This window comes from Durio zibethinus, chromosome 28 (genome assembly GCF_047325235.1).
Source record: "Durio zibethinus cultivar Kanyao isolate XHJ-2024 chromosome 28, ASM4732523v1, whole genome shotgun sequence".
NCBI classification, from domain to species: Eukaryota; Viridiplantae; Streptophyta; class Magnoliopsida; order Malvales; family Malvaceae; genus Durio; species Durio zibethinus.
The window spans coordinates 1,482,101-1,509,777 of NC_143189.1; the positions used below are offsets into that span (position 1 = coordinate 1,482,101).

Below are 27,677 nucleotides of genomic sequence, written 5' to 3' on the forward strand. Positions count from 1 at the left end.
TAGGACACATATAATAGAATATGCTTATGCTTATATACAACAAAGTTGGAAAATAAATTAAGTTGGAGTTGCAAAGGATAAATGGATGTGTATGGAAAATGTTTTTGGGGATGATTTATCCCGGTTGTAAATAAGAAATTCAAATGACCCAAGTTGTTTAGTGATGTACATGTTATAAAAGACATTCCAAGTTTTCGTCTGTATATAGCAACTATAGCATGCATCTGAATTGAAAGTTTTCCAGACATGGAGCTTTATCACCTAGTTAAAAAATCAAAAAACTATAGCAAAGGCTGAAAAGAAGAGAAGCTCGAATTGCAGGACGACCATAAACGCAAGAGTACTGAATTGAATATGGAAATGAGCCTGAACCCAGACAAAAATGAAAGGAGGCAATTCATTTCTACTGTATATGCTCGGAAATTTAATTATTATTTACATCTCTGTCTGAACAATGGCACCGGCAGGATCACAACATTAAGCATTGATTGATTCAGCTTCAGGGATGGAAAAATTTTGGTATCTATTAATTAGTTTCAACCACTTTTGGTTGAAATGAAAAGTTAAAGATACTATGCGCTACATTTTCAATTCTCCCTATACTATGCAATAGTGATGTGCCCTACACATAACGTAAAAACTATTGGGACAGACACAACCGCTCCTTCCCAGGTGGTCGTGGACTTGCTTTTTTTGCCGCAGGTTGGGACTTGGATTGGGAATATTTAGTGGAAACCTACCAAAATTTGTTTGATTTTTTTATTTTTTTGTGGATATTACAAATTAACACAATTGTTGATGCCAACTCTGATCTTTTCATTTTTCCTTTTACTCCTTTTTTTTTTAATTCAAAGTTAAATTTAGCAAGTTACTATGTTATATATCTTGTTATTTTCTTATGTAAATTGACATATTAAAAGTTTTTTATGTAGATATTTTCCCTATATATATATTTTTTGTGTAGATTTACGTGGCGTAACAGTGGCCAGTGGCCAGTGAGTGGTGCGTGATGACACGAGAAGGAAGGGAAAGAAGGTAAATTCTTAATATATTGCCGCATAAGACAAATTAGCAAAGGCAACAGTTATTCATTAATTAATTTCAAAACCACCAAAACATAAAAGCAGAAAGAAATGTTTTCTAATGGGGTGTGAGTCCAACCAATGCCTTCAACAAAAACACATGAAACCAAAGAAGGAAAAGGAAATTAGACAATTTATAATATAACCATTATATTCCTACGTTAACTCTCAGTCTTACTATAGACTTAGCCCTAAGGTCACAAAATGGCGACTTCTCCTATTACCCTTGTTTGGCAAAGTCAATTCCCGAACCTATTACCCTTGCAGGGTGGCGATTTGCCTTCTTACAAACACCACGATGCAAGGATCATGAAAGGTGCGTTCTTGACTTCTTCCTTATGTTTTGAGGCAAACATCATTTCTTTTCTCTTCTCTTCCTCCTCTTGTTCCTGCTCAACATACAAAGAACATAGGTTAAGAGGGGGGAGAAAATACCAATGTGAAATGGGATAGATTCCAACTCTAAAAATAGAAAAGAAATTAATAGCTGATTGCTTACCATATATAACTCTTTTGATACGGTCAAGCATGATCACACATTACTGCAGCCTTGATCCTTTCAACTGTGCATTTAATTAGACTATTGACAGTAGTCACTGATCCTAGAGAGAGTTTAGCTGTTGGAACTGAATCAACTAAAATCTGGAACGCAACAGTAAGGAGAGAGCCACCGGAACCGATTTCTAGAATTCCTTCACTATTAAGTCCGGGACCATCAGGAAGTATTGCAAAACCTGATGGTAGAAGCGCAACATAATCAGGATCCCCGCCGCTTAAGACCACGTTCATAGCAGCAATGTCGACCGGGGCGTAAATCACATAGGACCCTGTAGCATCACTGCAGCTCTCTTGAAGTATCAACATGTTGCTTTGACTAGAGTTTGCACTCTACAGATTAGTTTACAATTGGAAAGGTTAGCTTAAAGAATATTGATATATTTATATAGATAGGATTATCAATGTTAACTTAATGGAAATTTAACATACATTTACGCGCAATAAGGAGACACAATTGCCTGGATCACGACCATTAGCTATGTGAGCCATCTCTTGAACTAGACCACCATTTGAAAGGATATCCCACTAAAAATTCAAGTTAAAAAATGCAAATTAATTAGTACAATATTTTAACAGAAAAAGAGTGCTACATGTATGATTAAGAATGCACCATTGTCTTGGCAAATGCAATGTAGAGAAAATATTGAAATGCAAGACTGGCATAAGAAAACATTTGTTAAGTGCGATATGATGATTGCTATCTTTTTCAAATCAATCATGTTGACAAAATATTGAAAACTTTCTCAATTATCCAAAAAAAATGATGACAAAATGATTGAATTCTCCCAAGTCAGTGCCGCCTTTTTTTTTTCCAACAAACGAACAATCATATAGTACTATCTGGGCCCTTTTTCTTTGCTGTTGCTGCATGTGGTGATAGAAGCAACTGTGCAAATGCTTAATTGAAAGCTTCATGATTATGTTCGTTTACCTCACTTCGAGAGTTTTCATCCCGGAGGAAATCAAAAACCCTCTTTGGTGGAACTGGGATCCAGAAGGAAGTTGCAGCACTTAACACAATACCAGGAGGCCTGCCTGGATCATCCATACTCTTCCTGGTCATAACCCTCACATCATCAGAACCTGTTGTTGATAAAGTTGTCCAAGCATGTGCAGTAGAAGCACCAACGCCAGTACAAAAGCTAGTCACCATCCTTTCTGCCAACTTCAACATGCTCTTCCTCCCTTCTGGGCTTGTTATAACTGCAGAACAAGAATTGAAATAGTAACTTAACTGAAAATGAAGTGCAAACCATTGGCAATTTATCACTTCTAAAAGGTTTCTCAAGGAGAATAAGAAAAGGCGTTAATATGCTTTTACCGCATAGATCCCCTGCTGGAATGTTACTGGCCATTGAACTTGCAAGACGTTCACACTGTCGATCTAATGTAGCCACCCAACGTTTTGCCCCGAAAGCTAGATCAGAATTAACTAATGGTCTGTATATGTTGTGGACAGCTCTATCATCCACTTCTGCATGCTCAACCCATATAAGCTGCAGGTATCATGAAATTAAACATGGCTTGAGTAAATGAAGATTTTGCCTGCCATGATTAGACAGGGAATGAACAGGGGAATTAATCTATACGAAAGAGTTAAGGCAACTTAGAATGCGGTAAATATGCTGAAACAAAGAGTAATTTACCTTTGAGTATCCATTTGGCAATTCTTGGATCAAACAACCTGACGGCCGTCTTCTACACTTGGACAGTGGACTAGGGCGTAAATTATCCAAGGAAACATCAACCACTGCCCAAGTTCCGTCAGTGTGCTGCTTACAATACCTCAAGAAATAATTTTCCCGAGTTGGTACAAGTGGTGTAGGGACCTGAAACTCAGCTGTCATCTGAAAATGCAGGATATTAGGTATATTTTCAAAAGCTAAATGAAGAAAATGCATGCCCTTAAGTAGTACCTTTTAATTTCTGTCTTCAACTAGCACAATTTCATGTATGACAAAATTATTAGATTGAATGCATAGTTTTGAATATATATATGAACCACTAATTAGTACCACTTGCAAAGCCCCGTTGTAGTATCCTGCTACTCCAGTTGAGAGGACTTCTAGAGTCATAGCCCTTGAAACAATACCGCAAAACACCCTTGACCATTGATTCTGAAAATCAATTATTTAAATCAGAAATGAATGGGGGGTGGATCTAAATATTTAGACAATGGATCCAAACTTCAAAAGAAAAGCCTACCACATCCATGAGAATCTCAACTAGGTTGACATGATTCATAATTACTACAGCAGATTCCCTTGAAGCTTCAGATCTCATCCCCAAAGGTTTTGGTCCAATTCCCCTAGGGAAAGTTCTCAAGTATTCATCATCATTCAACACCTCTGTAGAATTCTCGCCAGGAACCCATAAAGGTTCCCCAGATTGGGCCATTCTGATTAGTTCCTCCATTGCCGCAACAGCAAGCTCGACAATCATGGGCTTATCTGCTTCTGTAGGCACAGAGACAGACCTTAGAAGATCACCACCACCATACATCTCTCCTACAAACCCTGATTGCGTTCCAAAATTGCTAGCTCCAAGATCAAGAGAACGGGAATGTAAATTAGAAGAAAGGTGAGGATAGGAAGTCGAAGGCTTGCCGACATATTTAGCAGCTATTCCAGATAACCTATCTATCTGTAACAGAAGAATAAAAAAATTGAATAAGAATCAAACTAAGGAACTTGACGCTAACAAGGACGTGTGTAAGATTTTCCAATCACCTCTTCCCTTAACCGGGCATTTTCTATTCTCAAATGCTGCTCATCAAATGACATCTCTCCAAGAGCAGCTGGGCCTCCGCAGTTCGGACATGTAGCATTGATAAGAGCTTCCTTGTACCTATTGTTCTCAGCACGGAGTTTTTCATTCTCAGCCTTCAATATAGCATTTTCGTGGCGTTCATGTTGGGCCTGTAATGATGGTGAAGTTTAGCAGTTAAGCTAAGAAGTGCTGCATATAAGAAGCTTACTACATAGACAATAAGTATAAATACTTATATCAAGCATATGAGAGCCTGATTTGAACTCTATTTATGGAAGTATACCTTCATTTGGGTGCGCTTATTTTGGAACCAAAACTTGACTTGTAGAGGTTCTAACCCTAGCTCGCGGCTCAGCTCCTTCCTTTGCTTGTCATCTGGGTGAGGGCATTCCTTAAAGAATCTGAGAAACAAAGTTTCAAAAACCCAAAAGAATCAATTCTCCAAAGAAGAATGAGCTTCTTTAATCTGTCTCTCACTCTTATCTCTAATTTCTTGTATATAAACACCCAATGGCACACATAGAGATGGTAAGGAAAAAAAAGACTTACGCTTCCATGTCCTGGATTTGACGCTGGGTATGGCGATGGTAACGCTTCTTTTTTGGGCGCTGGTTAGGATCCTGATCATCTCCTGAGGGAGCATCCATGGTTTCAGTTCCTGATTTTGTCTCGTAATCATCGTCCCTTATCTTCCCCACTAATTCACTTTCAGAGGTCTTATGGGTCATGTCGAAAATATGGGGACTCTCAAATAGGTTTGGACTGAACATGTCAACGAATTGCTCAAATGTCGACTCGCGCAATGGATTTTTGGGTTCTGCCGAGAAAACACAAGTCAAGCTGGCTAATAAGGGGAAGAAAAAGACAGGGAAAGAAACTGTAGAACAGTACTGAAAAGGAGTAACAAACGAAGAAAAGAAAAAAGCAAGTACAAGGAAATGACGAAGGATGATAAACCAAGTCAAAACCAGTGCATCATAAATGGAAGTGCAGAAACTTTTTAGGGTAAGTAAACCATGGAGAGAGAGCTGTAAACCATATAGTATAATGAATATCTCCTCCTTTTTAAGAAAAAGTTTAGGCGTAATAGAGTGATAGTATATATTAGAATTAAGTCAGCATATAGTATGAAGACACAAATGATAAATTAATCAAAAGCTTACCCTAAAATGTGACTAAATTGTACGGTCTTAGCTATATATCCATTGAATAAGTGAAATTAGGAGATAAAGAATAGCAGCAAAAGGGGGAAAAAGGAAAGAGAATTGCCTTATAGATTGTTGATGAAGGGGACTAAGAACTTAGATCAACAATTTTCTTGCCTTAAACGGGGCGATATGTCGCTCACTGGAAGCATCATGCTAGGAGACATAGGTAACTAATCACCTTTAAAACCCTAACTAGCAGCACACATATCTCTCTCTCTCTTGCTTGTTAGGTTTTGGCTTTGGATTCCAGTATTGGAGGTTTTTGGGTTGATTTTAATAGATTCTCTGGTTTTCTCTGGGCTAAGCTAATGGGATCACTCCAAGTTGCAAAAGAATAGAAATGACTATAGTTTTAGTCTATCAAAAAGTCTTCAGCCTTACGTGCAAAAAGAGTACTGTATATAGAAAAAGAAAATAGAAGAGTTGACAATGAGAAACCTCTTTGACGCTCCAATTCTGAAACCCCCCAAAACAAAGATTGTAACGCTCAGCTAAGATACTTCTGTACCATATAAAAGCCTTTTGGTACTCTCTCTTTCTCAGCAAAATAATAACGGAAAATCTTCTTCAAAAGAAAAAATAAAAAAAAACCAGCTAGCTAGAGCGTAGAAGAGATATCAAAGAGAGAATGAGAAAATATGCATATAAGTTACACACATAGATATACTGCTAACAAAATGGTCTGGGGAAAACAAGGAATAAGTTTGTGAGTTAAGAGTGGGAAGCAGGCTTGGGGGTCAAAACACAAGAAACCCTTTTGAACTTTATTCACAAAGGTTAATGAAAGAAGGTTTAGAGTGGGTTTTTTAGATTGGGGTCACCGGAAAAAGCAACTCTGCGGTTAAGAGGAGTGGTTTTGACAGAGACCTACCTTGTGAAGTCGAAAGAGAGGGAAGAAAAAAAAGGAAAAACAAGGATAGAGAGGAAAAAGAGGAGACAAAATCAAAAGAGAAAGAGAGAGAAGGGGGTTTGAAGTTTGGACTTCGAAGAGGGTGAGAGAAATTGAAGAGAAGAAACAGGTGGAGAGGATGCTGTAGCTAAGGAGCAGTTATTGCAGAGGTTGCAATAGCATTTATGGAGGGTGAGAGGTGTAATTGCGATAGAGAGAAATTATAGAAAGACAAACAAACAGAAAGAGAAAGAGTGAGGCATCTTCCCTTCCCTTCCCTTCCCTTCCCTTCCCTTTGTTTAAATTTACTTGCAAGAGTATGGTGAGACGAATTACAGCTTCTTGGCTCCAAGCTTTCAGTATCACTGTCACTGTTTCAATATTGTGGATGGGTTGCCAGTTTTTGAACGACACTTATATTGATTCGTCCACCTTAGTTGAAGTTATCCCCAATATTTCTTTTTTCATATTTCTTTTAGACTTTGATCTTTTTCACTAAAAGAAATATTGATTGATTTTTCAGAAAGCATATCGATTAATTGAGAGCACTTCAATTTTTTGTTTTAGCGTTATTTTATATAAGTAATTATGACATAATGCAGGTTATGTAAATTTGATTGAGACACTGAAAGCTTTTTTTTTTTTTTTTTTGCAAAATATAATGTTGATATATGGTATATAACTAATATAAATGTGTATATTAATAATATATATGATATAATTATATATGTTAACTAAGATATGATTCAATATGTTACTAATAATTAATTTTCCAGTAAAATTTAATTATGATAGTTAGAACATATTCATAATCATTGCCTCCATTCAACAACATTTGAGGTATATAGGGAGATCCAAAAGAAAATAATTATCAGAACTGACCACACTATTGTTAAAATCTTTAAACAAATATATATATATATATATATTTATGATTATTGAGATACTGAAATTTAAAAATTGTAATTTTTTTCATAATAATACTAATACATATATATCATGATGACGATGATGTAATGAATATATGTGAGTATATAAATATGATTATGATAATGATGTAATTAAATTTTTTTTTTTTGGAAATTAAAATGTAGAGTACAAGTAAAGTAGCTATACTTTCCCTAATGGATATAACCATATCCACTAATAATTTATATTTTTTGAACAAATTAATTTATTATTTCTTTCTTTAGATAAAAAATTAAATTTTTTATTTAAAATTATCAAATATTGAACCGAACAGATGATAGGAGACAAAAATGCTATGCCATGTATCTCTTTTCCTTGGGAAACGCAAATCATATATCCAGTCAAGATGTTAATCGATAAATTTATCAATTATAGATTAATTATATATAAATGTATAACAAAATAAGATTATTGCAAACGCAGGTAATATATGTATGGAATATAATGTAGAGTTCTAAATCTTAGAAAAAAAAATATAAATATATATATATATCTGAATAGGTATATATAAAGTAAAAATTTATTCATATTAGTGTAAAAGTTATATATATATATTTATTTTTAGATCAAAATTAAATTCATAACACTTATATTTAATTATTTTAATTCAATGATAAAAAATATATATAATTCCTCCATCAATATGAGTTAACCTTTCCTTATATAATATAAAACTAAAAAATTTTTTATATATTTTTTTAATATTTGGTTTTAATAAATCTAAAAAAATTAAAAAATAATAAAAATGATTTAATATTATCTCTTAAATATATTAAAATCAATATTAATTAAAAATATATAAAACTTTTTTAATTTTACATTATATATATTGATTTTTCATATATATATATATATTAAATAAAAAGCAATTCACTCTCGTAATCCGTAAATCTCACATGAATTCATGATAAATCCATATCTTTCGAGGGGCTAACATAATTAAATCTTACTATGAATGCATTGCATTTATGAGTATGCTTTTGATAATAGAACTTAGATTGGATTGACCTTTTGCTTAGAGTAGCTAGCCTACATTATTAAACAAATGAAAACTCAATTTTTTGATCTGTCCACTGTCCAAGGGAGCCAGTTCTCTCCCCATATATATATATATATATATATCATCAAACAAAATCATTTATTTAAGAAGCCTTTCTTCATTAATTTTATATATGCCTAGTTATCAAACAAATTAAAAGTCATAAATTACCTGCCATGTTCTTTCTCAGAAATACTTGCTTTCATGCAACCCACCAACTTATGTACTGTTTGGCTACATCCTCTTAAGTTTGTTAGCTACATTTCCTCTTTCCCATTCGTCTTCATCTTCCACTAAATGTGTCTGAAGAACGCAGGCTCTGCTTCTGCATATTCAGAAAAGCACAATTTACTTCTGCCTTGCTTCCCTTGCATTTGCCTACCAAAAATCTATGGCGCAATTCTTATAATTTCCATGAAACAAATAAAGATAACAAAAATTCATTTAAAATAATTTAATAGCATCTCATCAGCCAAATACAGATAATTATCATTTTCAACATGTGGAATTAGTGTGAAATTTTATGTATATATGACCTTTGTCAATAACATATAAAAATAAATAAAACAAGTAAAATGATGCAACAGTGTAAATGTCATTTCTCCTTTGATATACCCAGCATTTTGCTTAATTTTGCGTGCGGGTAGTTGTTCGATTGCATCTTTTGTCTACGAAAATAAAAATATGGGTGTGACATTATGGAATATTGACTTTGTAGGTGGTCTTTTTCAATTATGGTTAGACATGAAAATCAGACGATAATTAATCACTCGAAATTCAGCGGTCAAGTTCTTCAATATGTCCACACATTAGATAAAAAACACCGGAAACTTAAATTCAATTTTTTTTTCTTCGTTTTGGTAAAAGAATTATGATATGTTAATTATAATAATAAATTTCAATACGAATATCATTTTATATTTTCCTTTTGTTGTTGTTGCAAAAGTGAAATGTTTTATGATAAATCAATGGAGTTCATCAGCAAGTTCATTGAACCCCAGGCTGGGGCATGTGTGAAGGGTTTTTTAACCTTTGGTGAAATGTTTCCCTTTCATCAACGTACCGAAAGAAGAACCATTGTTTTCAAATATATATCATACCAAAAAGATCGAATTACGTTTATATAGTTATATAATTCGAACTCTTTCAAAGTTGGGACGGGACAAAAAAAAAATTGAAGGGTTAAAACAACGTGAATTGCTGTTTGGTGAGCTAGCACTGCAAGATATTTATTGACGAAAACAAAATCTTGTCTGAGTTTTCAATGTGCATGCTGTCCTACCTGAAATTTTCATTTATTATCTCCCTCAATCTCCATTGATTAGCTTCACCAGAGCTCATTCGACTATAAGCCTTTGGTTCTCTGGTATTTATGAGATGTATAATGAATTCTTTACCAATTTGAGAAATTGCTACGATCCCTCGAAAGGTTGAGGGAACCTTGTTCGACCGATTAATTTGAGGACTATTTAGTAGTACATCACATATATTCTTATTAACTTCATCTTATTGTTTATTCAAGTACTTGATGCTCAATCACTTTGAGTAATTGAAGCTCAATCCCTAGCAAAGTAGGGAAGAATCTAAAATGGGCCAATTTGGAGGTTGAAATGATAACTGTTCAAAATAAATGTTTCACCACACTGTTGGATATTTAGTCCACACTATTCAAAATAATATCACAAATCCTTTCTCATGTGGCGAAAATCAAATGCACTTTCTTTATTACAAATGACAACTATATATTTTGATCAATCAACAACTTTGATTTCTTGTATTAATTCTTATATACGTGATAAATGTATCTGTTAGTACAAAATGAAAAGTTTTCCGGACAATTACAACCTGATTTGGATTTGCAAACAGAATCAACGTTCTCTGTTTAGATCAAAATGGAGATGATACAGCTGCTGCTACTAGAAGCTTTCAACTTGAGGAAGTTGAAAACGTTCACTTTTCCATGCAAAATCGTTGATGAAGTAAAATTAGAACCCCAGTTACAAAATCTTTCATGAAATTACGACAGGCGGCCAAATTGTCTGCAAAGATGATCATTGTTGTGCTAATGTTATGCTTTGCTCGAGCTAGGATAGAGTCGTTTTCTGTTGGAGCTTTAGCTACTAATTAAATTCCTACCATAATATTTATATAAGCTGTAATGTTCTAATGGAAGAAAACCTCAATCTCTGTTGTGAATTTCTATTAACAAGAAGCTCAAAATTAGTTGGGAAAAGTTGTGGCACTGGCACCAAACTTTCACTGAATCGGTTTCCACTTCCGATTGGAATACGTGTGTAGGAAGTGCACACTCTTCCCCATTGAGCAAGACCCTTGAAGGAAATCCATCTCCTTTTGCCATATTAATCAGCGGTTTGTTCTTCTTTTTAAAGGAAATGATGGATTGCTGTGTTTTCCAGGAACATTGGGATCTGTTCTTTTTTTTGTGGCTTGAATAGACTGTCATTTCAGGTCAACAAGAAAATGCTCTTGTATTTCAGAGGTAACTATCTCCATGCAACCCTGGCCGCATAACATTCTTGCATGTGAAATGAACTTGGAAGGGTTGGAAGTCAGCATCTTAAATAGACTGTCATTTCATCCACAACATGAAAAATTTAGATTCTTTTAATTTACAAACTTGTTCGAGTCCAATAATCTGAATCAGCAAAACTTTCCAGTTTCCATCAAAACAACTACAGTACCAATCCCCCATGATTATTCCTTATTGTAAGCCAACAATTTTCTTCTGCCTGTAGATAAGTCTCATCCTTGGACGTTGATCATTCTTTTTTGTCCATGTCATCATCCACACCTAATTTACTTTTATCCTTTACAAATTAAATATGAATTCTAATTTACACAAGCTTTAACACTTCTTTGTTGTCTTTATAAATATCTTGACCACTGAAAGAAACTTCTGCAATCTTTTCTGAGCGTATTGATTGTTTGATCAGTTCAAATCAAATGCCACAATCTTGCATGATGATCTCTAAATTTCAGGTTCTGTTGATGAGTCCAATTGAGTATATGTTGCCTTGGTCTTTGATGTTCGTGAAGATTTGGAGGAGGAACACTTCGGAGAGGAAGTTTTCTTCTTTTTCCGTTTTTGCTTCTTAGGAATATTAGGGAGATCCATCGAAGGCAGGTCTCTTATCATCTCTGTTGCAGGTTGGCATCCCATTGATTGTTCAAAATCTGTTACAAAATAAAGAAAGACCTGATCAGAATGCTATATTTGTTTTAACAAGGTTTGAATTTGAAACTGCTAATGTTTCTGTGAAGAATGACCAGTTTGTTACAATACCAACAAAGAAAAACATCACACTCACATATATCACCAAAACCAGGACAGAAAAAAAAAAAGGTAAATCCCAGGACATTTTTCCAAATAGAACACAGCCAAATGATCAAAAGACAAAACTGCTGGTTGGTTTTCTTCAGTGGTTTAGTTAGACAGAGTTACCAATAAACACATAAGGTATTACCAAAATATTTCCTTGCAATATTTCGCATAATAGAGAGTTTTCATGGATCATATTAGTTTAATTTGAATTATGTTATTAGATTCTGATATAATTCCTTTGAATCTGAATGATATTTGATTTAGTTTAAGTTGGATTCATTAATGATCCAAGTATCCCACTCAGTAGATTCATAGTTTTAACACAACATCCGAACGCTTTCAGCTTCCTTGATGGCCGAAAATCATCAAAACTTAAATGCTTAACAGCTTGAAGACAGAACATATCAACTCATTAAATTGTGCAATAAAAAAAATTCTGATTGAAACCACAAGTGATATCGAAGATATCAAATTAGAAGTTAGTTATAAAGCCAGCCAGTAAAATTATTGCAAGGGACAACCGAAATGATCTTTAATTAGGACTAGTAGCCTATAGATTCCTCTTGATATGGAAGTTTTGTCCCGTGACAGAAGAGCCAAACTCTTCCTTTTGGGAGCAAATCAACTAAAAATCTTCCTCCATGTCTATAAATTGAGACAAAAAACATTTCCCCTTATCAATGTGACCCGTGAAATGACTCTATTGTCTTATTAGGAGCTCTCCACATGATACCAGACAATGCTTCAGGCATACATAATTTGGAAGTTACCCTTGGTCTTACCTACTATTCTCTGTATTGCATATTCTTGTCCGTTATTTAGTTACATCTAAACGTGCATACATATTAGTATATCATTTTGAAAACATGTATTCTAAATAAGGTAGATTGAGAGAAAACATGCCTTGAGAGGACCATGTTGAAAGAGGAGTAGGATTGGAACCTCTGGAGTTACCGATTGATGTTGCTGCGAATTCAGGGCCTGTCTTGAATTCATTCATCTGCATTAATTACCAGGCCAAGGCAACAATTAAGAGATAAACACAACACACTTAGGCCTATACAAATAGTAGTATTTGAATATTAAATCAAGATATTGAACAGGGTAGAGATAAAAGAAATGAAAAAAAATATAGACGACACACCCAACTCGGTGCAGTGCCTGAAGGGCCATCCCAACCGATGTGTGCCACATGTTTAACATCTGTCGGATACCCAATTTCCATCTCTCGCTCCTTCACAACTACAACAACAATACCCTTTCCCACCTTAGTTCCAAAGCAATCAAAACCCATCACCATAAACATAAGTAATCCAGAAACATGCTCAAACACATTCATATTTCATACATCTACATGTGCATAAATAGAGAAATGTATAAAGAAAGAGACAGAAAAGGGCCTCACCAAAGATTTGGGAAATGAATTTGAAACCTTTGTAGATCCCTTTGATCTTGGTAGCCATGATGGTGGACTAGGAACACAATGGAACTGCCGATTCAGAGAATGATATTATGTTGAAGGAACCTCTATGTAAATGAGAGATTGTACTTGCATGGGGTTTGTTGCTTTAAGCATTTTGCAATTACCAAAAACACAAATACAATACAAAAGGACAAAAAGTTGCTGCGTATCAGAGGAGTAATTACATGTGATTGAGGAACTATATTACCCGTGAAACAAGCTTGGTATCCATCATTGGAACTAAAGCAAATTATGATGATAGATATATGAAAGGTGCAATCTTTTAGGAGTAAAAGTAAACAAATGTAACGTACGTATAAAATACGGTGATGATGATAGCTGGAAGATTCAAGAGAGAAGCAACTTCTCCTCCATCTCCTCTAAGCATTGATGCAAGGTTCCATTCTTCATCTTGTTTGCTATCACTTTTGATAAATGGACAAATAACCCTTTTAAAGAAACAAACAAGGAGGGAAGAGAGAGAAAGAAAAATGCAAGCAAATGAAGGAAAATGGTGGCTTCAAGAGAATGGGGAGAAGAGGGTTGTAAAGGGAATAGAAGAGAAGGTGAGATATGGGTCTTGAAAGACAAACAAAACAACAAAGAATAGAGTCAGGACATAAAAAAATGTGGTGGTGGCTTTGTTAGTTTGGTTAAGAAGCACAAGATTGCGACGGTATTTGTTGTGGGGTGTAGGGTGCTTTGTTGTTGAGCGAGTAAAGTGCGGATCCTTAAGGCTACTTTGTGAAAGAAAATGCAGGCAAAATCCAGAAGAGATGGAAGAGAGAGACAAAAAAAAAATTATACTTTTGTAGTTCATAGACAACAGTAGTAGTTTTCAAGATGTTTTGTTAGCTTAGACCAAGTACAGAACTTTTTTTTAGCGGTAAATGAATTTTGATTTTTTTTTCTGTATTTTTACGTATTTATAAAAAAAATTATTTTTTTTACAATTTTTTCAGTAAATTGTAACTTTAAATAAAGAGAAGTAGATTTTTTTTTCACTTAAATTACTCATCCGTCGATAAATTGTTTAATTTTCCTAAAAAAATTGTAAATTTTACCCACCAAATGTCAATAAAAAGATTAAAAATCAAGACATGATTCAACGCTTGTATCTGACCAAAAAAATCAGCACTTGCACTAAAATTTTTTTTGTTATTTACTTATATTAATATGTTAATTCTTCAAGGATGGTCCATTAGGGGAAAAATATCAAAAGTCAAACACCACAGTCATATTTTTTTTTTATTTGGTTCATTAACAGGAACATACCTTTCATAACTGTCAAGCAATTTTAATTCATCTTTAATACCGTTTACACGGATAGTCAAACGTTTAAAAATATTTCTGCTTTTGATACGAATGTCAATTCTTGGAAGGTTTTGAATCTGCTTTTTAACAGTGTCTTCCTCTCAATTTGCTTACAAAATTCTTCTTGGACATCACAATATTCTTCTTACCTTCTTGACTACATCATCTGGCAATCTAATACAGCTCAATTATGCTTGGAAATGTTGATTGTTGCAGCCACGTTAGGCGCAGCTGTCTCTTAGAATGAAAATGAAACACAGCCTTATTTCATGGTTTCCAGATATAGCAATGTGCTTTCTCACCTTGAAAACGACCAGGCGAGTTTTGAGTCTGTTTCTGTATCTCTAAGAATCTAAGAGAACCATGGTTGAAAACATGATCTGATTATTGAACTGTTATTAATGGTCAAATCATAAAAAGAAAATGAACAATGTAATCGTTTCTTTTCCTTTTCGGATTCCAGTATTTAAATACTCAGCAAATCTCACTTTAGTTCAACTAAACTAAGGTCAGTGAAAGGTTTCCATCCAAATTAGTTTAGTGGATGAGTAAGACAGCAGCAATTTTTTATACCGTTGCTTCAAAGCAATCGATTATGTTGATAATGAACTAGAACTTCATTGAACCATAAACTCATGTTAGTACATTGGCAAAATATATTACAGTGAAAGGGATTCTGGAAAACCCTCATTTATTTTCAAACAAACAGATGAAGTTGAAAGAGGCCTAGCTATTTCTACAGCTCGCCCTTGTGTAAAAGCCCCCCCAGTAGATTTCAACCAAGATCCAACTTGTATAGCCCAGCCACAGTGAATTTTTTGGCCTCTTCCGGACTAGTAATGACATGATAACTGATTAATTATTAATAGTCCGCCGTTTTAAGAACCAAGTGGGGGATTTTATATCCTCTTGTAAATATGGGAACCATCATGGAATTGCTCATTGATCTTCTTCCCGACATTGCGATTGAGTCAGTCACCTACTCCATCTTTTCTTTTGCCTTCTATTTCTTACATAGAAATTTGTCTACTTCAACATTAAAAATGAGTAAAAGTTCGTACAACAACATCAGATCCGCCAGCAAAACATCCAAGATTCTTCTCTATCATAACAATTTTGCTTTGTCTGGGTTTGCTTTTGTCTCTCATCTGGGTTTTTCTCCTATTTATTTGGCTGATGTGGCAACAAGATGCTGTAAGAATTTTCTTTTACATGAATGTAGCAGCTTCTGTTTGCATTCAATCATGCTGTGTTTCATGACAGTGCATGGGCTACACGTTTGTAAACAGAAACATAGAATCCGAGGGCTGTCATTTTGGACCAGAGATGTGTTACTCATAAACCAACCCAAACAATTCACCATTCAAATGGCCCACATGAACAATGAATCAAAACATAGTCCAAGAAGCTTTAAAAGGATCCGATCCAACTCATCCAGAAACCAATATCAGTACAGGAATCAAAACCGTTCTGTTTATAATAGTAGAAAAGGGTAATATAAAGGGGAATGAACGAATTGCGAGGCATAGTAACTTGGTTTTCTTTTTATTCAACAAATCAATTACAACACAAATGATAATGATTGAATGGAAAAAAATTCAACCATAATTAAGACGGAATATGTCATTCTGCACGAAGAAGTGTCCTTCAAGCAAAGGGATTAAATGAAACATCTGTAATATATAATTAAAAATTAGAGATTCATAAATGTGAAATGCAAATGAATTACAAAGAGTGAGAAAAACTTTAGAATGCAAGAAATAACCTGGCTGAACCGTAAATGGTGCTGCTCTCCAGGCAACTGGAGGCTGCCACTGACGAAGACAACAATGCCACCAGTGAAAGAAGAAGGTTGCGAATCAATGGTGCTGATGACATGTAGGCATTGATCAAATGGCAACTGGTTAAGCTTAGCAGTGATGTCCTCAATACTTTGTATCTTCTGGCCCTCAAACGTCAACATGGAGGAAGGCTGGTAGAGTGAAGACAGTGCTGGCCGATCATTATCGAAAAGATGGTAGTAATGATCCACAAATGCTTTCCCTACCAAATCAATTAGTTCTTCCATTGGCTATCTCTCAAAAGGTTCCCTTCTTCCCAGTGTCACCATGCTATTGGAATATAAGGAAAATTTTTATGCCATTAAGAGTATAACATGTGGGCTAAGCAACCCAAAGAGGAAAGATGACATTGGACTGTCTTCCGGGTTAACACTAGATGACTATAATGCCCTCAATTCATTTGCCTTTAGCTTAAAAGGGCTGTGATTTCTTCCTACTAAATGAAGCGTGCAATGGTAATTGGAGGATGGGGAATCGACACCGCTGCATTTATACGCAAAGTTGCATAGGGATTGAAATAGCATGGAGTAGATGTTCCTTCAAGGCTTAAATATGGCATCCATGAACCTGGAAGGGGCTTAAAACTTAGGTCACCACAATTCAGAGCCCTTTCTAGCCGTCCAAATGCAATTTTCCTTATCCACGTTCTATGAATGTTTAAAAGCCCTACCTATGGTCGTGACTCATCGGCAGTCACATTCTAACTTGGAGGTTGGCCGAAAGTTTGGAATATATTCTTTTTGCTGATCAACTAATCCCCTTTAGATGGATGCCAAAAACGTTACCAAAGAGTGTTTTATTAGATACTATTTCTCCACTTAACCAGTAGACCACATCTCCGTGATCAACTAATTGGAATTGATTACTTGTAAAGTATGGGCATCTGCCTTTTGGCATAGGAGCTGAGCTACAATCTTTAAGAAATGGAAAGGCTATGCCATTTTTACCGTCTTTCTGCTTTTTTGTGTGGAAGGTATACAGACATGTTCCTTTTTTACCTTAAATAGAGTATGGCAGCCTATTACACCTAGACCATCCAACAACAACTATTGCAAATTCAAAGGAACAAGTTCCCACAACCAAAATTCCAAGGAGCAAAAATCCAGGTCCTGCTCTTTTGACGCTTCATTTGAAAGTGTAATACACACAGGCAAGCCTTCAAGCGCTGTGAATAAAGAGGATCTAGTCATTAGTCTGGGTTTAGAATCAAAGTCTCATGTTCATGGCTTTTCACATACAATCACTCTTGGTTGAGATCAAGGAAAACAACTACTGATGACAGTTGAGAGTTGCTTTGGGCCTCAACATACCTACAACTTTAAGCAGCCTCATGTTGTACAGCACTAAGATGGTGGGTTCCCGAGTCCTGAACAAGTATCTCTAGTCAACTGAATCACTCTTCTTAATCAGCCTCTCCAACTGACAACTTTGAATGATCTCCAAAATAACTCAAAGAATTCAGGTTCACGAATATTAGAGCACCTTCCAAAGCCTTACCAGAACATGCGCTGTTTTGTGAGAATGAGTTGATCACAAGACACAATTCAAATGGAAAATCAAATGCATTCTATGCAAGAAATCGAATGAATAGTAGCAATGATGAAGAAATAACATGAGATTTATGTTTCCTATGTCCAGGCCAATTTGCACAACCCAACGAACTATGGGCAGACAACAAGTATCGAGCACCGCAAATTAACAATTTATTTTAGAATTTCTAGACTACAATCAAGATAAATATATAAGCAAATTTTAGTTTGCAATTACCAGGGGATAGGCATATCAAAATTTCCAAATTTAAAATACATTAAGATGGATAATCCAAACAAACAACTAGACATGGAAAGAGATTATAACCAGCAAATTTTACATCAAAAAGACCTAAAATTTCCCCACTGCTCCTCTTAAACAGTTTGCTGACATCCTAGGAATTATTGCACCCTACATGGAACATAAGGCAAAGAAAACGCTTTCATAGTTTATGTTCAGTCATTTTGGAAGATTAGATCTTAGAAAAGAAGTTTACTTCTCTAGATGTGATTCATTGATCATCAAGAACGTCAACTTTTACGCGCCACTAACTTGACAAGACCATGACCTTTGGTCCTTGATGCCAAACTCAGGGAACTTAGACATGATCACATGAACAAATCCTAAGAACAGTCAGGGCAAGTAAAAGGCGTCAAAGGATTGAACTCAACTGAGCCATTAAGCTTAGTTAAGGGGATCCTGTACTCTCTACACCAAACGGCGGAAGATCCTGTCCAAGAGGCTTAAGCATAGTTATGAAGTAACTGGAGAACCTATTGATTAACCTTTCCAAGCCTAAATTATGCCTCTCATATGTCCATAGGATTCCATTTCAGCTTACAGTATGAAATCCAACAAGATTTTTTCCAATTCTGCTTTAACGAAAACTTAAACATCAGTAACTATAACAAAGATTGTATTAGGATTATTAGTGCACAAAAGCTTTCATTCATACACTACGAGAACTGGCATCAGAAGGTTTAAAGAAACTATCAAAGCTAAACATGGGAAACAAAAAATCTAGGATAAATCTAGAACCTAATGCAGCAGAAAAACTGAGATAACTGGACACATGTACTTGGAACACTAATTAACATCTGAAAATCTTATAGTAAATTGGGGTTTTTCAAGAAAAGATGTCAACTTGTAACAAATAATGTTCTTTAAGCCCAAAATTTCAAACGAAGTTATAAATTTAAACACCTAAACTTGATATCGAATTCTCAACTAAATTCTCCAAATATCAAAACCATAATTCACCTCATAGTAGCCTAGAAAACAAAAAAGATATAGCCTTTAATTCCAACTGGAAGGCCAGAATCCGTGAATGCCATATCCAGTCTTCCAATTGTCCAAGATAATGACTTTCTTCACCGCCCAGAAGGAGACGAAAATCGCAAAAAGCATCGCCGCACGCTTAGCCGTCGCATCCTTAACATAAACAAGCACATGCGTCACAAATGCTAGCAATAACCCCACAATTGTATAAAGAAAACCCACCGCGAACCCTTCCGCTCCAAGCTGCATCCCAGAACCCTGGTAAAATAAAATCAATTTGTTTGGATCGTTCCTATCCACCAAAAACATGGGCATTTTCCTTATTATATTATGCATTGCCCCCGAAACGCTGAAGAAATAAACAAAAACGGCACCCGAAAGCCAAATTTTGGGATCGTGCAATAAGGTTTCGCCAGCGAAGATCTTTTTGGCGACGAACGGAGACCAAATTAACAAAAGGGCAACGATCAGACCCAGTTTCTTTTTAGAAAGAATGGGAGGACGATGGATGGGACCCACGGTGAGTTTTGTTCTGGACTCGACGAACTCGGCCATTGACTCAGCCAATCGGGAGACATCGCCCTGGTTCATTTGTTCCGAGTCATCTTTCAGGGATTTCGCGGTGGGGCCTACGAGGCGTATGTGGGGAAGCGAGTTGACGCCGAAGAGGTGGAAGGAAGATTGGGATTCGCGGAACTCGATGTCACAGAAGAAGAGCTTGGTGTTGGAGTTGTTGTGGTTGGCGATGAAAGAAGAGGCAAGGAGGGTGAATTCTTGACGGAGTTCGCGGAGGTGGAGTTCGGACTTGTCGTGGAGTTGGGTGGCGTCAAAGAAGATGAGGAAAGAGTAAGGGCGAAGGGTTTTGGCGGAGGTTAGGAATTTGGAGACGGTTCGGTCGTCCAAGTGGATGACTCCTGATTTTGATTCGGACTGAAGGGTTAGGAGATCGGCTACTAGCTCTGGTTCGGACCCAGCTGTGGAAACTACAAGGAAGAGAGAAAGAGTGATGAACAAAAGTAAGAAAAGATGAGTGGAGAAGATCGCCATTTCCTTCTTTTTTCCTTTTTTGGGTTTGGTTTCTGAGATTGGTGAAGAAGGGTTTTGGTTTAAAGTGGCATGTGAGGGAAGACTTTGACTTGGTCTGGACATTGAGCTCCAACCAAACGGCGTCGTTCTCAGTGCTAGACATGATCACATTATCACAACAAGGTGAATTTGGACCTTACACTCTAAAACTGCAATTTACCAATTGACATGAACTTTCATTTTTTTCTTTTTTTATATCATCATGGTAGAAAAGATCTTGCTATCATTTCTTTTAAGTGGATTTGATACACAAATTCAGTCGGAGCAAATCAAAACCTGTTTGGATTTTAGAACCTAAATTGTATAATCAAGAGTTGAATTTAAAAACACTTATTATTAGTCCTGAGTAATTTTTAAGATGGATTTGAGAACAAAATGCAATAAGAGAAAAGCACTTGAAAAATCAATGAAAGGCGTTGCAGGCTTGCAGCATAATAAAATCTCAGACTAAATATTTTTTTCTTCATTCTATTCAATTTATCCAAAAACCAAAGCAAAAATCCACCTTTCGTCGACGTCCAACCTATAAACCCACTTCAAAAACGGCCTAATTTCATCCACATCTTTCTTTATTTAGTCCATTCCCTGAAAATCAAATATTTTCAAGCATCAACAGTCTCGTCTGTCTCAGCAGCAGCAAGAACAAACTCAGGCTGTGCTCTTTCAACGTCACTGAAGGTCCCATCTATTGCATTAGGTTGCCCCAATGCCTTCAATGCTAAATGTGCTGCTTTCTGCCCTGATATCATCATCGCTCCAAATGTTGGCCCCTGCAAAATCAAACCACCATTTTTGTCAGTGACACAATTTACACAATAATATACTCGTATTCACTAAACTGAATTAAACAGAAGGATAGTTTACCATTCTTGGGGCTCCATCAATCTCTGCAACTTCCATTCCCGTAACAATCATACCAGGAACAATCTCCCTGGTAAGCCGGATAATTGCATCCTCTGCAGCGTTCATATCCAGTGCCTTCATCCCTGGGACGCTATCAATCATCCCGATACTCTTCAGTCTCTTGACACCAGTAGCTCCGAAAGGTCCATCATGCCCACAAGAACTGACCACGACCTTGGCCTCCATGACATTTGGGTCCATGCAAGATTGTGTGTCATGGTTCATAGACACCAAAGCCCAGTTAGTTACCACTCCGGCAACTCTGTTTCCCTTCACTATCAAATCCTCAGCAGCCACAGCGTTGAACAACTTCACGTTAGGCCTGGCCAAAAGCTTGCTCATGATCGTTGATGTGAACAAAGCTGCATGCTTGATCACGACGTAGTCTTCTTGTTCATCATATTGGATGCCAAGCTCAGCAAGGAATCTCTGAGCTGGTTTGCGCACAACCATGGCTGAAAATAGTTGGCCACCAAGCCATGCGCCTCCACCAGGGCTAACAGATTGTTCGATTATGGCAACTCGGATGTTGGGGTTTTTGCTAATCTCGTAAGCACAAGAGAGACCCGCAGAGCCGGCGCCAACGATGATAACATCAGTATCAGCATAGGAAATCATGTCCATCATGTAACGGCGTGTCATTTCACGAGCGACAGAGGATTCTTTGATGGGTTGGAATTTAAAGGATTGTAAGTCATAAGGAGGAGTTAAGGACATGGAAATGGTTGAGTTTTGTGAGGAGGATTTAACGGGAGTGAAGCGAGAAGCAATTGGGGTGCCATACAAGGATGACTTGTGGTCTAAGAAAGATGGTTTACAGCTTGAAGGCAGTGAGGTGACGGTTGTTGCCATGGCTGCCATTGCTTGTAGTCAAGTGTTTTGGGTAATTTGGTGTGGGAAATGAAGGAGATATGGGGGTATTTAAGCTTGTATTTAGGATGGAGAGAGATGAAAATATCTGAAACGAGGTATTAAAGCTTGATCAAAATATCTGTTCGAAAAAATCTGAAAAAGTGAAAAAGATTGATGAAGATAGAATTTGAACGGTTCATAATGCTTGGATTTTTGCTATCTACTAGGTACATTGGTATAACATTTTCTGTAACTAGATCTCATAATTTCAAACAAGTGCTATGATATGAATAAAAAATATAACAAGAATACAATTTAAAATTTTAATAAAAATCATAAAAAAATTAAAAAAATAATATATCTTTATATAAATACGAATTATAAAAAATAATTTTAATATAAAGTATTATATAAATATATTAATTTTTAATATTTTATGCTACAAAAATACATAAATTATCGTATCTATCTACAACTGCAGACCAAGCTACTCTGTATTTCATGGAAAACTTGGAGTTTGGAAACAATTCTTCGATGCCTGAATTTGCAATTCTTGCATTGAGCTCAAGATGATTTTTGGTTACTCCGGCCCATTGTTCTTATCTGTGAAGTGTGAACAAAGGGAGTAAAATGGGCCGCTGAGCTCAAGGACAATTGGAGTCCAAAAAGGTATAGGCTCACATCCCACAGCTGTACAGGAATTAGCAATAGCACAAAGATCACATAGCCTATTTTAGTCTTAAGCCCATCTTAGTACCGGTTACGGTTAGTTTAGTAATGCAAGGGCATTTTTGTCATTTTATAAACAGAACAAAAACTTTTATTAAAGCACATAAGCGGCCGGATCCATCGCCAACAATCCCTAGGGCTCCGATTTCGAAAAGGGGAAAAGTTGCGGAGCAAAGCTAACAGCTCCAATGGTGTGCGAGAAGTGTAAGTTTTCTCACTCTGCAATTAAACCAGTTTGCTGATTAATAGGGGTATTTATAATAGTAATGATCTGTAAAATTTAAAGAAAAAGCTGATTGATTAGGTTATTTTAATTTGCAGGCCAGAAGAAGCTATCGAAGGTGATCGTGCCAGATAAGTGGAAGGAAGGCGCCACCAACACCACAGAAAGCGGTGGCCGGAAAATCAACGAGAATAAACTCCTCTCCAAAAAGCACAGGTCTTTTTGTTTTTACCGTCTCCTTTTTCAGTCATAAATCTTATTTACTAATTTGCAAAAAAAATTATCAAAGTTAAAATTCCGTTACAAATTTGGGATTTTTTATAATTGATTTGGTAGAATTTTGACTTGAATAGTAGTAATACTTTTTTATCAGTTTATTTCTTTCAAGGAATTGTTGATTATTGCTGTAAATTATCATTAATTTTTCCAATTTTGGGATTTTAGTATTAACCTAAGCTTGGGATTGGATTCTTAACGTTGGGAAAAGAATTTTATTTGAGTGCTAGTTTTCTGGGGTTCTCTTTATTACAGAAGGTAATTGTCAAAAACATAACTTAGGGTTTAGGATTTTAGCTGCAATTGGTTTTGTGCAATATCTTGAGTATTTGGTTGTTTCTTCTTGTGTTTGATTTAATGACTTCTTTCCACAATGCTGATTATCTATGCAGTGCTCTTATCTGGTCAAATTGTCCCTCTTATTTTTCATGTATGATTCTGGATTTGGTTTTGATATTCTTAATTTTGGTTTGGAAGTTATTGCTTGCAGGTGGACTCCTTATGGAAATACTAAGTGCATCATTTGCAAGCAGCAAGTGCATCAAGACGCCAAGTACTGTCACACTTGTGCTTATTCCAAAGGTATGATAATTTGATGTTGCTCAATCTGCCCATTTGATTGATTTTATGATTTTTTTTTTTTGGTGGCGTCTGATGGGTGTTTTGTGTTATGCAGGGGTATGTGCGATGTGCGGTAAGCAAGTGCTTGACACCAAGCTTTACAAGCAGAGCAATGTATAATGCAAAGGGGATATTAGCTGGTCTTCAAGTAGATATCATAACTGCACTTTGTCATTGTTAACTCACCAACTTGATCACAGATGCTGTAAAAGATTATTAAATTGTTGATGTTTATGCTGTACGTTTGCTGGTTTTCTTTCTGATCTTTTGTGCCTCTTTCCCTTAATGATTTTACTAGCAAACTGAATCTCTTTTTTAATAAAAGCATGCATTAATCATGTCTATAGAATTGGCTCCAAAGTTGGTCTTCCTTGCAATCAAGTTTGCTAGGGCTAAACTTTAAGTTGGGTTCACTATGATTGTACAACTGGGTAGATTTATTATTTATAAGCTTCTTTAAATGGTTATTTGTGGTTCCTTTCCCTTCTTTGCTGGAGGGATGATGTCTGGAGGCATCCGGTTTGAGCAGCATGTCCCTTGAGCAGCATTTCAATTGGAATATAAATCAAACTTTCAGGCTTTGTCCTTTATTTGAATCATGTTATCTGCCTTTATTATCTTGCTATAATTAATGCAAGCTAGCCTTTGTGTAATTTGGTATAACTTGGTTGTCATATTGAATTTTTGCTGTTGCACACGCATCAAGACAAGATCATTGGGTAAACATGGTTGATAGGCGAACTAAGAGCATGTTACTTTCTGCTCAGTTTCTTTTCAAACGATGAAAAGAGATAAGAAATCAAAATCGAATACATATGGACAAACTCTCACAGTCGACATTTGAACTGAGAACTTTCATTGGCTAATTGAATAGGCTTTGGAATTACGAATGTAAAGCCTTACAATGAAGATAGTCGACCGTAAGATCATGATAAGAGAAAGTGGTGAAGCCCAAAATATAAAACACATCACTTGCTTGAAGAGTTACAAGAACATGCGTATTCCAGTTTTCAAGTTAGTTGAACTGCTTAAGATCTTCTTGACCCGTTTTAGGTGGCTGCAACAAGTAACCAACATGTTCTGTTGTCTGTAATTGGCATCAGTTCTCTCAAAAATATCGACTATTTGGAAGAGGATAGTATCGATCGTCCAGGTTTTTTAATCACTTGTGGAGTACCTAGTATTGCAATACTCTTCAATTTCCTCCGCTATCCTTCCAGAGATTCTCCCAGCGATTAAAGCCCACCTGACAATGGTTACTAGTAAAATTTTAGGCCTTTCTTGAGAGAACGAACGCTTTGCGGGAGAAACAAAAGAACTAAAGTGAAAGCAAAGAGATTTACCTCTCTTCAACCAGATTATACATCCTAATTATAAGTGTTTCCTCGTCTTCAGAGAATTTAAGCTTTGATTCTTCGCTAGTTTGCACTGAACAAAATCCAGGAAAATATGTATAGTTTCGAAGGATCCAAAATTCAAACCTATGAATATTTATCCAAAACCCTACCACGTCTCTAGAGCTAAGTTGAAAATTGCAGTAAACAACAAGCATCAAATAAGCGAAGGTACCACAAGTAGTACTCTTTAAATCAGCATTGTCTATATGTATGTGATAACAAAAGATATTTTCATTTGCAGATCTCTTTGATTGAAGATCGGAGGTATTACTTATTTTTTAAGCTCTCAAAGCAAAACAATTAATACGTTGTTGCAAAGAAGACCTTCATATCATAAGAAGAGCTGCAGAGGATAACTTTAAAAAAGAAAAAAAAACATCCTAAGATCTCGAAGGGACAAGACAGAAAATCGCTGAGTTGAAACAACTGCAAAAAGAGTTGGTGAATCTGAGAACTGAGAGGGATAATTAGGTAGCTGAGTACCTCGAGAGTCCACATAAGTTTTCCCATAAGTGGAATATGCGAGTCAGCCATATGAAGTTGAAGCTTGAAGGAGATAGAGGATCCCCTAAACCATCCGTTAGACTTAGAAAGTAAACAACCAATGGGGGATTGTTTTTTAAACAATGCGGGCGCTTAAATAATTAATGTATAAATGTCATCAGGCCGAGGCATAAACAAGAATGGTGGTTGAATGACAGATACGGCCTTGGTTTATCCTGTTTGATGCGTAGTTGAGGCATTGGTGAAAAGAATCCACATGTGGATGACATACGATGGCATATAAGACTTTGGAATGAGTCCAATAGTCCGGGCGCTATAATAGTTTAATCCCTTGAGATCCGATTCTATCAGAACAGAACCTATTGGAAAAGGGTAGGATTATCTCAAAAGCTCGTATCCTCCACAAATTTCAGAGGCAAAAGATATCTCGTTTACCCTCTTTTTATAAATGCAATGAACACCACAGAACACAATACGCGCACCCAAAGACAACTATTTGGCAACAGAATTGCGTTAAATATGCAAATTTTATTCAAAAGAAACTGTAACATAAAGTAAAGATAGAGATCGGACTAAGATTTATTTAAAAGGCCTCAACAGGGCCAGACATCATTACTGATAATCCTTTCACATAAAACCAGAACCCACCATGGGGAGCTTAGAAACCACCACGAAGACGCAGGACAAGGTGAAGAGTGGATTCCTTCTGAATATTGTAATCAGCCAAGGTCCTTCCATCTTCCAATTGCTTCCCAGCAAAAATCAACCTTTGCTGATCAGGTGGAATCCCTTCTTTGTCCTGAATCTTCGCCTTGACATTATCGATGGTATCCGAGCTCTCCACCTCCAAAGTAATCGTCTTCCCAGTCAAAGTCTTGACAAAAATCTGCATCCCACCACGGAGCCTCAGAACCAGATGAAGGGTCGACTCCTTTTGAATGTTATAATCGGCCAAAGTTCGACCGTCTTCAAGTTGCTTCCCAGCAAAGATAAGCCTTTGCTGGTCCGGTGGGATTCCTTCCTTGTCTTGGATCTTCGCCTTGACATTGTCAATGGTGTCAGAGCTTTCGACTTCCAAGGTTATGGTTTTGCCGGTCAGGGTTTTGACGAAGATTTGCATACCACCACGTAGACGGAGGACGAGGTGGAGAGTTGACTCCTTTTGGATGTTGTAATCGGCCAAGGTTCGGCCGTCTTCGAGCTGTTTTCCGGCGAAGATAAGACGCTGTTGGTCCGGTGGAATTCCTTCCTTGTCTTGGATTTTCGCCTTAACGTTGTCGATCGTGTCGGAACTCTCGACTTCGAGGGTGATTGTCTTGCCGGTGAGTGTCTTGACGAATATCTGCATCTTGTTTGGCTGGAGAGAAAATCGATGAGAATAAAAAGAGAGAGAAATTTAATCGTTGGGTTTGGGAAAAGAAGGCAATTAGAGGGATTAATTTATAGGAAAACAAATAAAGTAATGAACAAATGAAAATTTGACACGTAAGAATCAAGTGGCTCTTGCCATAATTGACACGGTAACGGTTGTTTATCAGTGCGCGTAATGATTAGGAATGTGATAATGACAAGGTCAAGCGGTGGGGCTCACCGCCGTTTGTCTTTTTGTTTAACGGTGTTAGATGACCGGCCTTGGTTAAAGGTGGATCACGGTTATTTGACGGAAAATGTTCCGTTGGAGTTAAATGGGCCTACAGGGGATTTGATTTGTCTTCATGGGTTGGAGGAAGAGCAACTTAACTTTGGTTCCAAGAAATTTAAAGATCAATTTCACCCTTTTTGCGTCTGGATTCATTGCACCGTT

The 27,677-nt window shown here is 36.4% G+C and overlaps 6 protein-coding genes and 2 pseudogenes across 9 annotated transcripts; 1 reads left to right on the forward strand and 7 right to left on the reverse strand.

The window, feature by feature from the left end:
- Positions 1-1,022: 1,022 nt before the first annotated feature.
- LOC111281290 (homeobox-leucine zipper protein PROTODERMAL FACTOR 2-like) lies at positions 1,023-6,896 on the reverse strand. Of its 2 annotated transcripts, none has more exons than XM_089756996.1 (12): positions 5,679-6,896; positions 4,959-5,226; positions 4,693-4,810; positions 4,370-4,558; positions 3,846-4,283; positions 3,656-3,757; positions 3,287-3,487; positions 2,962-3,136; positions 2,572-2,843; positions 2,070-2,165; positions 1,582-1,970; positions 1,023-1,471 (listed from the first exon to the last, which is right to left on the reverse strand). In XM_089756996.1, exons 2-11 carry the CDS (start codon positions 5,177-5,179, stop codon positions 1,605-1,607), a joined length of 2,178 nt encoding a protein of 725 aa, XP_089613122.1. In that variant the 5' UTR covers positions 5,180-5,226; positions 5,679-6,896; the 3' UTR covers positions 1,023-1,471; positions 1,582-1,604. The 2 variants fall into 2 exon arrangements, with proteins under 2 accessions (XP_089613122.1, XP_022724746.2); XM_022869011.2 differs by having other exon boundaries at positions 1,061-1,471; positions 6,056-6,780.
- A 4,188-nt stretch (positions 6,897-11,084) lies between these two features.
- RIC10 (ROP-interactive CRIB motif-containing protein 10) lies at positions 11,085-14,097 on the reverse strand. The gene is made up of 5 exons (XM_089757182.1): positions 13,634-14,097; positions 13,263-13,346; positions 13,002-13,099; positions 12,761-12,857; positions 11,085-11,709 (listed from the first exon to the last, which is right to left on the reverse strand). The coding sequence occupies exons 2-5, from the start codon at positions 13,318-13,320 to the stop codon at positions 11,504-11,506; spliced, it is 459 nt and encodes a 152-aa protein (XP_089613308.1). The 5' UTR covers positions 13,321-13,346; positions 13,634-14,097; the 3' UTR covers positions 11,085-11,503.
- A 2,058-nt stretch (positions 14,098-16,155) lies between these two features.
- Positions 16,156-18,940, reverse strand: LOC111280820 (nuclear transport factor 2B-like). Its single transcript, XM_022868310.2, has 2 exons — positions 16,399-18,940; positions 16,156-16,306 (listed from the first exon to the last, which is right to left on the reverse strand). Exons 1-2 carry the CDS (start codon positions 16,699-16,701, stop codon positions 16,232-16,234), a joined length of 378 nt encoding a protein of 125 aa, XP_022724045.2. The 5' UTR covers positions 16,702-18,940; the 3' UTR covers positions 16,156-16,231.
- A 154-nt stretch (positions 18,941-19,094) lies between these two features.
- Positions 19,095-20,576, reverse strand: LOC111280818 (putative dolichyl-diphosphooligosaccharide--protein glycosyltransferase subunit 3B pseudogene; annotated as a pseudogene). The gene has a single exon (XR_016334961.1). The product of XR_016334961.1 is annotated as a putative dolichyl-diphosphooligosaccharide--protein glycosyltransferase subunit 3B pseudogene (transcript).
- Positions 20,577-20,682: 106 nt separating this feature from the next.
- Positions 20,683-22,325, reverse strand: LOC111280819 (thiamine thiazole synthase 2, chloroplastic). The gene is made up of 2 exons (XM_022868309.2): positions 21,233-22,325; positions 20,683-21,138 (listed from the first exon to the last, which is right to left on the reverse strand). The coding sequence occupies exons 1-2, from the start codon at positions 22,130-22,132 to the stop codon at positions 20,971-20,973; spliced, it is 1,068 nt and encodes a 355-aa protein (XP_022724044.2). The 5' UTR covers positions 22,133-22,325; the 3' UTR covers positions 20,683-20,970.
- A 586-nt stretch (positions 22,326-22,911) lies between these two features.
- On the forward strand, positions 22,912-24,235 carry LOC111280344 (postsynaptic protein-like protein). The gene is made up of 4 exons (XM_022867629.2): positions 22,912-23,056; positions 23,174-23,291; positions 23,842-23,933; positions 24,028-24,235. Exons 1-4 carry the CDS (start codon positions 23,041-23,043, stop codon positions 24,090-24,092), a joined length of 291 nt encoding a protein of 96 aa, XP_022723364.2. The 5' UTR covers positions 22,912-23,040; the 3' UTR covers positions 24,093-24,235.
- A 682-nt stretch (positions 24,236-24,917) lies between these two features.
- LOC111280343 (transcription factor CPC pseudogene) lies at positions 24,918-25,892 on the reverse strand (annotated as a pseudogene). Its single transcript, XR_016335221.1, has 3 exons — positions 25,853-25,892; positions 25,316-25,400; positions 24,918-25,218 (listed from the first exon to the last, which is right to left on the reverse strand). The product of XR_016335221.1 is annotated as a transcription factor CPC pseudogene (transcript).
- Positions 25,893-26,381: 489 nt separating this feature from the next.
- Positions 26,382-27,292, reverse strand: LOC111280342 (polyubiquitin 11). Its single transcript, XM_022867627.2, has one exon. The coding sequence runs from the start codon at positions 27,219-27,221 to the stop codon at positions 26,532-26,534; it is 690 nt and encodes a 229-aa protein (XP_022723362.1). The 5' UTR covers positions 27,222-27,292; the 3' UTR covers positions 26,382-26,531.
- Positions 27,293-27,677: the final 385 nt, after the last annotated feature.

Coding starts and splice junctions, on each gene's coding strand:
- LOC111281290 (XM_089756996.1), bottom strand. CDS start 5,179: ATGTTCAGTCCAAACCTATTTGAGAGTCCCCATATTTTCGACATGACC. Junction 4,559..4,692: donor ATAAGCGCACCCAAATGAAG/GTATACTTCCAT, acceptor CCATCATTACAG/GCCCAACATGAACGCCACGA. Junction 2,166..2,571: donor ATGAAAACTCTCGAAGTGAG/GTAAACGAACAT, acceptor TTGAATTTTTAG/TGGGATATCCTTTCAAATGG.
- RIC10 (XM_089757182.1), bottom strand. CDS start 13,320: ATGGCTACCAAGATCAAAGGGATCTACAAAGGTTTCAAATTCATTTCC. Junction 13,100..13,262: donor ATTCATTTCCCAAATCTTTG/GTGAGGCCCTTT, acceptor TTGTTGTTGTAG/TTGTGAAGGAGCGAGAGATG. Junction 11,710..12,760: donor TTCAACATGGTCCTCTCAAG/GCATGTTTTCTC, acceptor ATTTTGTAACAG/ATTTTGAACAATCAATGGGA.
- LOC111280820 (XM_022868310.2), bottom strand. CDS start 16,701: ATGGAAGAACTAATTGATTTGGTAGGGAAAGCATTTGTGGATCATTAC. Junction 16,307..16,398: donor ACCATTTACGGTTCAGCCAG/GTTATTTCTTGC, acceptor TATATATTACAG/ATGTTTCATTTAATCCCTTT.
- LOC111280819 (XM_022868309.2), bottom strand. CDS start 22,132: ATGGCAGCCATGGCAACAACCGTCACCTCACTGCCTTCAAGCTGTAAA. Junction 21,139..21,232: donor TTGATGGAGCCCCAAGAATG/GTAAACTATCCT, acceptor TTGATTTTGCAG/GGGCCAACATTTGGAGCGAT.
- LOC111280344 (XM_022867629.2), top strand. Junction 23,292..23,841: donor CTCCTCTCCAAAAAGCACAG/GTCTTTTTGTTT, acceptor TATTGCTTGCAG/GTGGACTCCTTATGGAAATA. Junction 23,934..24,027: donor CACTTGTGCTTATTCCAAAG/GTATGATAATTT, acceptor TGTGTTATGCAG/GGGTATGTGCGATGTGCGGT.
- LOC111280342 (XM_022867627.2), bottom strand. CDS start 27,221: ATGCAGATATTCGTCAAGACACTCACCGGCAAGACAATCACCCTCGAA.